At 45.9% G+C, this 9601-nt stretch overlaps 1 protein-coding gene across 1 annotated transcript; it reads left to right on the top strand.

Annotated features, from left to right (window-relative positions):
• Positions 1-3823: 3823 nt before the first annotated feature.
• On the top strand, positions 3824-8955 carry LOC139412382 (uncharacterized). Its single transcript, XM_071159191.1, has 4 exons — positions 3824-4169; positions 6006-6185; positions 6508-6750; positions 7611-8955. The coding sequence occupies exons 1-4, from the start codon at positions 3824-3826 to the stop codon at positions 8360-8362; spliced, it is 1521 nt and encodes a 506-aa protein (XP_071015292.1). The 3' UTR covers positions 8363-8955.
• The last annotated feature ends 646 nt before the right edge of the window (positions 8956-9601 follow it).

The raw sequence follows: 9601 nt of genomic DNA on the forward strand, positions 1-9601 counted from the left end.
CTCAAAATAAAAATCTACCTGAAGAGTTAAGAAATCCTTGAATTCTTTCACACCTAAATATTGCAAATGACAGTTGGGGACATGTGGCCAAATCTCACCCGCAGAGCCGATCCTAGCTTTTTGGTGGCCCTAATCAAGATTTAGTTTGGGAGCCTCACCACCTTGTGGATAAAACATTTTTATGGTCTCCCTTTTGACATCAGTTCATTTCGTGCAATTGTATGCATTTTGCTATAGGGCGTAGAGAAAATGCTGTGGTTTTAAAGCACATTTTCTGCAATTCTACCCATTTTTCCATGGGTTGGAGAGAAAATCTTGCCGTTCTAAATTTAATTTCATGCAATTCTACTCATGCCATGGGGCGGACAGAACATTTTGTAGTTAAAAGCTAATTTCCTGCAATTACCAAAATGTTGTGATGCGTGGATAGAACATTTAGCCCTTTTAAAGCTCATTTCCTGCAATTCTGACTGTCATCACTGAAGACATTTGTGGTGACGAGGCACACAAGGGTTGCTGTAAAAAAAAAGTAATTACCGGTTTGATCGTCTCTAACCAATCAGAGTATCAAAGCCAATGGGGGGGGGGGCTTGAGGTTAGGGCCCCTTGGCAAATGCCATGCATGGTAATGTGTAACTGGCTAGACTAATTTACCAATTTAAACATTTTTCGCTGACATGGGCTAATTGAGTGACTGTCAGTGACTGACATTACAAGAGGAAAAACTGCTGATGCACTGCCAATTTCAAAATTGCATCTTATCTATTCTACCATTCTAACTCTCAACAGTAAATTGAGACCATGACTGAGTTCCTAAAAAAAGGGGGGTTGGGGGCACCCTAGCGGCTTGGGTTCCTGCCGTTTATTCCCAGGGCCGGGACACATGGGTCCCTGCCGTTTATGCCCAGAGGGCTGCACACGCGCTCTTTCCTGCGCCCTTCCTGTGCCTCTGACAAAAATGTGAAACGCAATCCTAGCCTCTTGTCACAAACAGCAGTTATTTTAAAACTTAAAACTCCGCCACCTTGAGACGACCATGGCAGTAGTAACGACGCTAAGATTGACCAAACCCAACTGACGGATCTCTTCTTTAATTTAGGAATAAAACTAAAACGATCACCCGCCTCCTCGCGCTGAGTTTCATCCAGGTTCAGTTGTTCTCCTCCTGGTGGCGCGTATCCAATGTCTATACCGGTAGTTCTCCCCGGATCGTGTTAGAATCTAGGGTTTCTTTGGGTTCTCAGTTGGCAGACTCGTCGTTCAGGATCCGGCCGCCCCGCTGTGTATCTAGCTCTCGCATGCCTGGTTCTCAGTCGCAGCTGCTACCAGCGCTTCTCCCCGGCGGCCCACTGCTCTCCCTTGGATTACTGCAGCTGGTTCTCGGCTGCTCCATGGTCGCGCTCTCCTTCTCAGCTCTCTCCCTCAGCAGCTCGCCACCCATCCGAAACTCATGCCCTTTCTGGGTCGGATCTTCAGTGAGTAGTGTTGTAATAACATATTAAAACATGTAATGACGCATTCACTGACTGTTGTCTGCCTGGGCTTAACCATACAATTTTGGCTTATACCCTCCCCTTCTCTCTGTTTCTCAATATACTAACTGCACGGGAAACCCCCACCAGGGTGGCGGAATAAGATAAAACACACTGACAACCCATAAATATACACTGCTCAAAACCCTTTGGGATGGGCTCCAAAGACAAAGAACTCTGTTGAGAACCAATGGGATACTGACGCCAGGCTGGAGAGGACTGTCTATCACCTACGAACAACCAACCAGGAGCCAGAACTACCAGAATCTACCTACGTCATTTCAATGTATAAATGAACTGCCCAAATATGTTGTACCTCCTCTTTTTCCGAAAGCTCCCTAAGGGTTGGACGAATAGGAGCCGTGCTGCACGTTTGCCAGATATTATTATGCTTGATTAAAAGGCCTCTAATATACCGTATCCGCCTTGTCCAGAGTCTCATCTTGGTCTTGTTTCTCCAATAACTAATCATTAACAAATTGGTAGCTAGAGGATGGTAGAAACCCATGAATTCGGTCCATAGATTTGATGAGAGAAAAGACAAGTTGACGACAGATTCTAGAAGGACGGGCGACCTGTCTACAGGAGCCATCAGGGATTCAACTCGCCTCAGGAAACTGACCAAAGAGCTCGACACTATAAAGGTAAGCAGAACCTGTTTAATCGAAATCTGCATATTATAGTATAGTCAGTATCCAAATTATGGTCAGAAGTACTGAGTGCGTGAGTATGAATTGCCGTTAAATTTATGAAAAATGTTCCAATAACCAAAGGCATTTGCATAATGATATCTGTGTAAATATATTGTTCAAATCTGATTCAAATAGTCCAGCAACAGTTAATATGTAAATTTGCTGGGTGTCATGGTGAGGAATTGGAGGACAGAATGTGATATATTGTTTAAAATCTAATCCATATAGGCTGGCAATAGTTGATATGTAAATCGACTAGGTGTTACGGTGAAGGATTTGATAACAGAATTTGATGGAATGTGATGCACTGTTTTAATCGGGTCCAAATAGTCTGGCAATTTTCGATGTGGCAATCGTTTAGGTGTTACGGTGAGGGATTCGATAACTCAGTGAAATGAAATATTGTTTAAAATAACAGAATTTGATGGAATGTGATGCACTGTTTTAATCGGGTCCAAATAGTCTGGCAATTTTCGATGTGGCAATCGTTTAGGTGTTACGGTGAGGGATTCGATAACTCAGTGAAATGAAATATGAATGAGATTATGAAATGTTTTGTTAATTGATCGAGACGTATATTTAAGACTGGAACCAGTGGAGTAGGCATCCCACTAGGAGCATCAGTTAATAAGCTAAATAATTGGACTAGGAGTGAAGGAATTAAACCTGATCTCTCCAGATTAATGTCACTGATTCACCGTTCCATGAGACCGAGGGATACTGACCACCGGCTCTAAATTTGACCGCTGAGTCAAAAGTTGGGGCGGGGTTGTGCGGCCGCCGTGCCGAGTAGCGAATTGATTTCTGTTCTCTTTGTGCTGTTGGGGTTGCCTAGAATTAATTTGACAAATATTATAGAAGGCATCTGAATGCATTGACATTGACCCAAGAGTAGGCGTTTGGGACACTAACATTTCGCCAGGCAGTAGAAATGTGTGAACCTGTAAAATTACTCCAGTAAAATACCCTAGACGCATAATTATCTCGCGAATATCCCTTTTCGATATTATAGTACAGTAATTCTACAAAACTCTGTGTGCACGAGGGTGAGACACGAGAGATAAGTCTGTGTGGGCACCAGGGATACATCGCTGGTTTCGACCAAGTGACGGGCTAAGTGCACATAGTTGCTGAGGGCAATAGTGCAATGTCTTGTTAGCACATTTAGTTGTTTTAAAAAAAAAAATGTTTTACATACTTTTTTATCGGACCCAGACATAGGGAATCGTCAATATGGCCTCAATTACCGTTCCCAAACTCAAATTCAATGAATATTTAGATCAGAGAATACAGGAAAGGGCAGGAGGAAAACAGGAATATAAATCAATAAAGACGATATGGGGGGAAATTAGACTGAGATGGACCCAGGCAGGTTACATTAGTGGAGTTGCCCCATCAAGGGAACAACTCAGCACTATGGAAAGAGAATTAGAGGAGGCAGTCAGGCACGGGAAAGAGAGTGAGGCAGAAAAGAATAGCAGCCATTTTTTCAAGAAGAAAGGAACGAAGGAGAGAGAGAGAGCGGAGGCGGAGCTGAGAATAGGGACATGGGCAATAGAGGAGACAAAAAGGACACGCCCACAAAAGAAACCTGATATGATGGGGGTGCTTGCTGGGGCCTCAGATGACGTCAGAGAAGGCACAATCAACAACCACAACACACCACCGCCCACCGTGACCACCCCATCGGCCCCGCTCTCTCTATACCCGCCACTGCCACAGGAAGAGAAGACTGAAGTGCCACCTCCCTATTCACAAAATCCATTCGCACACCTCCCACACAACCCATTTAAAACCCACACCACACCAGCAGCCATACAGGCCCCGGTCTTCATGGTGCAGGGAGGACAGCTAAAAGGGAACATGACTGTGGGGATTCAAGAAGGCCACCTCGTCTGTGAAGAAAGGCCCGATTGCTCAAGCCCCACAACACTACAAGGCCCAGGTGGGTCCCTGCTGAACTACCCACAAGGAAGGGAAGGTGGATCTCAACCGGGCCTCCTAAAGAGAGAAGGCCACGATCTTATTCAGTTCTCCTCTACTCCAAACAGACAATTAGCTGAAATTATAGGCTTGATACAAGCACTGAAAGGAGCAGGAAGGGGCCTACCAACTTCCCCTACGCCCAGCAGCTGATCCACGCTTCGTTGAGTACCAGCCTTGGAAGACCGCTTTGATGGGACAGATGCCCAGCCTACATGGAGGAGCCTCTACATGGCTACACCAACTGCAATGAAAACACTACTACCCAAAGCCACAAACACAGGATGAGGAGGAGGAGGAAGAGGACCCCCTCCTCTACAATACAACCACCCAGGGCCCAGCCACATGCAGCAGCAACAGCAAGATTACAACCAACCACAGTTTCAAGGTATGGCAGGGAACACCATGCCCTGGCCATAAAAGATGCCCACACTGTCTGAAACCCCAGAAGTGTACTGGCTAAAATGCCTACCCACAGGGCCTTCCACCCCTCACATCCAGTTTAAGTTCAACCAACTGAAAGCTCAAATCTACACTCTGCACCCATATAAGACTCCCCAAGCTGAGATCCATTGCACACTCAATGCAACAGAAACTGATGACTGCCTCTACACTGCAGACTGGGACGAAGACATGATGCACCTGACCCCACCTATCAGTGTTGTACCATTGTGTGTGGCCCAGAGGGGGTGGCAGCACCGGTCATCCTACGATCAAGGAACCTCCATGCACCCCTGGCCTGGACGGCTGAAGCATCAACAGCCATAGCACTCCTGAAAACAGATCTATCAGCGGCAGCAGCTCTGACTGCACCTGACTACAAGAACAAGTTCCATTTGGATGTTTCTGAAAGGGAAGGATTTACCTCATCCGTCCTATTCCAGAAACAAGAGGGGGAGAGAAGGGTCTTGATGTACTACTCTTTCAAACTTGACCACATTGAGGTAGAACAGACAACATGCTCCAGATACGTTGCTGCAGTAGCAAAAGCTATTAAAAAAAACAGCTCACCTCGTGATGTCACCCTTCAATCAGCCATCATCCCTCAACCAGCATCGGACCAATTAGTTGAAATCATCGGATTGACGCAGGCCCTCATCAGAGGAAAAGGAAAGACTGTGAATATCTATACAGACTCAGCCCATGCCCATGAAGCAGGCCACACTGATGGACCCAGAACTTTTATGAGAAGCACATGGCCCCACACACGAAGGCAGACTAAAGACCCTCCAAAAGGCCTCGCACATCTGGTGGCACCCTCACATAAAAAATATATAACTGACTTATTTCATGGCGATGATTTATTTTGTGATGAATGCAATGTTTGTGACAGACACAACCCAAAGAAACCATATCGAACACCAATGGGCTCATACCCATTACCTAATGCATGATTTCAGGATATTAACATAGATTACACTGACATGGGGACGAATAAGGTGGTTAATGGGAAACAATACCTATTAGTGATGGTGGATAGGTTTTCCAAATGGGTAGAGGCAATTCCAACGGCGGGGGAGGATGCGAGGTCAGTTATAGGCCACAATCCCAAGGTCTCATGGAACGTGCAAGTCAAACGTATGTGCCGGGTTGAAGTTGAAATGGGTCGAAGCCCTGCCCCTGGCGTTGATGGCCATGAGAGCCTCACCAGGGTCAGGCACCCATCTCTCTCCTCATGAGATAATGACTGGTAGAGTCATGCCTGGCCCACCAAGGGAGGGAGGTCATATGCCCGCCCTTGATGTGCAATAAATTGTAATGTCTAATTATGTGAAAAAACTGACGGTTCTCTCTGCAGCACTCTCTACCCAGGTTCACAAGGTCCAGGAGGGGGAGCTGCCGGGGGACACGCCACCACTGAAGGTAAAACTTGGAGACTGTGTAAGGGGAAAGGTCCACAAGAGAAAGTGGCTGGAACCCAGGTGGACTGGTCCGTACGAAGTGAAGGAGGTTACTTCACACTCAGTCCAGGTCAAAGGTAAATTGGGCGCACCTTGGCACCACCTCACACATTGTACACCAGCTCCAACCCCTTCCCGCACACTGACGGAAGTCAGAACCGACCTAAGTGGTCTACATTCGGCCCCAAATCTTGCACCTCCTTAGTCAGGGAAAATGGGAGGTTCAGCCCCATATTCACTGACTAAGTCACACCGTACTCCTTGGGAACGGTTGGGGATCTCCGGATCCCTGTTTGTTATTTTTCTTCTCATGGGAGGAGTCACTGTATGTACTCACATGGCTTATAGACCAACAGATGCACCCACTACAGACTCACACACTGAATTCTGCTCTGCCAGGTGAAACTAACTCTCTCTCTTTTCCCTCTTATCTACCACAAGACCATACCGTTTCTAGGCGTGAGGTGGGGGTCACTAAGTGCACCCCCCAGGAGTTGAAGAGCACCACCTTGTGTTTGCCTTTCAATGCCACCACCACCGTTTACCTGCCTTGGGGCCTTTTGGGTCATGCGCAAAATAGTTTGGGGCTACCTGCCTGGACCTATTCCAGTTTTAACTGGTATATAACCAAAGGGGGATATGGTGAGTGGTCTTGGAAAAACCTGGTGGCGGAAACAGGGCATGGTCACTGGTCCAGCTATTCCAAGGGACGGGTTGTTCTTGCCTGGCGCAAACGGCTTACATTTTCACGCACTGGTTTTCAACTAAAGCTGATTGTACGACCTGGGACCACTATGGGTTGTCAGGTTTTTACGTTGGCCCCATATGTAGATACCGACAGGGCTGAAGTCCATTTCACACTATATATCTGTGTTACGCCACAACCACAGCCTACTTCTGTGACGGTGCGTGACGATATGGCAAAGCCACATACCCTACCCCAGCACAGGGATGGGTGGGGTTCTGCTGTTTTAGTGGTCACCACCCCTACCCCGGATGAGAACATTCGGGTTGCTACAGGTATCTCAGGTTTGTCTAACAATTGGTTATTATTGACCGAACAAGCAGCCAATACAACCCCCACTATAGTTGCGTAGTTTGCATGGGTGCCAGACCATTGCTCCGCATTGTCCCGGCTACTGTCGAGATCGGATGTTTAACGCCCCTTATGGACAAAGACAATCCGACTGGTAATTGTTTCTTGTGGGATGCAGTTTACCCTGTTGTCTCCGCTACGGACAGGGCACCAGTATTTTCCTCTGATGTTGCCAGGGCCGAATTCTCCTGTATTAACATGACAGGGGGTATCCTACAGTTAGGTTTGCTCCCTGTTGGTTGGTGTACAAATACTATCGTAGTAGTTGGTGTTTTTAAGCCAGTGATCAGGGCTGACATCTGGTGGTGGTGTGGGGGACCTCGGCTTTTTGACAGACCTCCCAATAAGGCTACGGGTACTTATGCGCTTGTAACACTTCTACTGCCTATCTCTGTTTACCCTATAGGTGTGGGTGATTTGGTGACCCGGATACAGGCTGTGGACCCACAGTTTCTGCCTACCAGAACCAAGCGGGAAGCAGCCCTGACTGTTGGGGATCCCACGTATATTGATGCTATAGGTGTTCCTAGGGGGGTCCCTGATGAGTACAAGCTGGTGGACCAGGTCGCCGCAGGTTTTGAATCATCTCTCTGCTGGTGGTGCACTGTGAATAAAAATGTTGACCGCATTAACTATATACATTTCAATGTCCAAAAATTAGGAAACTGGACTCAACAAGGTTTTGAGGCCGTACATGGTCAACTGGCGGCTACCTCCCTTATGGCTTTTCAAAATCGCATTGCCATTGACATGTTGCTGGCTGAGAAGGGTGGGATATGTTTTATGTTTGGGGAGCAATGTTGCACATTTATCCCCAATAACACAGCCTCTGATGGCAGTCTCACTGTTGCGTTAGAAGGACTACGTACCCTGAATGGTAAAATGAAATCCCACTCTGGGGTTGATACCAGCACGTGGGACTCCTGGATGGATGCATTTGGTAAATATAAGGTCCTGGTCTCTTCTATTCTGGTCTCTATCTCTGTGTTTGTTGCAATATTAACCCTCTGTGGCTGTTGTTGCATCCCATGTGCCCGCTCCCTGCTTTCTCGAGTTATTACTTCTGCTATTGCACCAAATAATGACCCTGCATTGATGTTCCCCCTCCTACAACAGGAGGATCCTCTGGTGGAGTTTGAAACATGCACATATGAGTAATTTTCACGTCTCTTTGGAGACGTGAAGAGGGGGACTACAAATTTCCTAAAATTTCCTGTTCTATTTTTCTTACTTTTAGTTTTTGTCACGTCTAATAGACGTGAAGAGGGGGTGTTGTAATAACATATTAAAACATGTAATGACGCATTCACTGACTGTTGTCTGCCTGGGCTTAACCATACAATTTTGGCTTGTACTCTGTGTTATACCCTCCCCTTCTCTCTGTTTCTCAATATACTAACTGCACGGGAAACCCCCACCAGGGTGGCGGAATAAGATAAAACACACTGACAACCCATAAATATACACTGCTCAAAACCCTTTGGGATGGGCTCCAAAGACAAAGAACTCTGTCGAGAACCAATGGGATACTGACGCCAGGCTGGAGAGGACTGTCTATCACCTACGAACAACCAACCAGGAGCCAGAACTACCAGAATCTACCTACGTCATTTCAATGTATAAATGAACTGCCCAAATATGTTGTACCTCCTCTTTTTCCGAAAGCTCCCTAAGGGTTGGACGAATAGGAGCCGTGCTGCACGTTTGCCAGATATTATTATGCTTGATTAAAAGGCCTCTAATATACCGTATCCGCCTTGTCCAGAGTCTCATCTTGGTCTTGTTTCTCCAATAACTAATCATTAACAGTAGCCTCAGGTTTATTATTAACATTTCACACATAATTAATAAGATGGCAGTCATTTTTTTTGACTCCATATTCTTAAATTATGATAGCTAGTCGACTATATCAACAGGTCGTGTAGTGCTTATCAATTATGCAACTGTTACCCAAATCACACTCTGGTTAGGGGATTAGATCATATCCACCAGAACCAAAAGACGGCAGAGCGATGGACTATTTGTCAGCTGTCGTGTCCTGGTGTCATATCTAGATGCTGTTTAATTAAGAGTCTAGTGGTATTAGGTGACTTGTGTGCTTACAAGTACATTATTATTATGGGGTGACTTATATTGGTAGCACCTACAGTTGGATACTAGCCTATTTATGAGTGAACTGGATTGGAGCACATACTGTACAGTTGAAGTCGGAAGTTTACATACACCTTAGCCAAATGCATTTAAACTCAGTTTATAATCAGAAATAATCTTACTGTAAACAATTGTTGGAAAAATTACTTGTGTCATGCACAAAGTAGATGTCCTAACCGACTTGCCAAAACTATAAGTTGTTAACAAGAAATTTGTGGAGTGGTTGAAAAACGAGTTTTAATGACT

This window comes from Oncorhynchus clarkii, chromosome 6 (genome assembly GCF_045791955.1).
Source record: "Oncorhynchus clarkii lewisi isolate Uvic-CL-2024 chromosome 6, UVic_Ocla_1.0, whole genome shotgun sequence".
NCBI lineage: Eukaryota > Metazoa > Chordata > Actinopteri > Salmoniformes > Salmonidae > Oncorhynchus > Oncorhynchus clarkii.

Bases quoted from the DNA above. Each gene is read 5' to 3' on its own strand.
- LOC139412382 (XM_071159191.1), top strand. From the start codon at position 3,824: ATGGGGGTGCTTGCTGGGGCCTCAGATGACGTCAGAGAAGGCACAATC. The intron at 6,186-6,507 runs GTAAATTGGGCG...CTGCTCTGCCAG, and splicing joins ACACTCAGTCCAGGTCAAAG to GTGAAACTAACTCTCTCTCT. The intron at 6,751-7,610 runs GTGAGTGGTCTT...TTTACCCTATAG, and splicing joins TATAACCAAAGGGGGATATG to GTGTGGGTGATTTGGTGACC.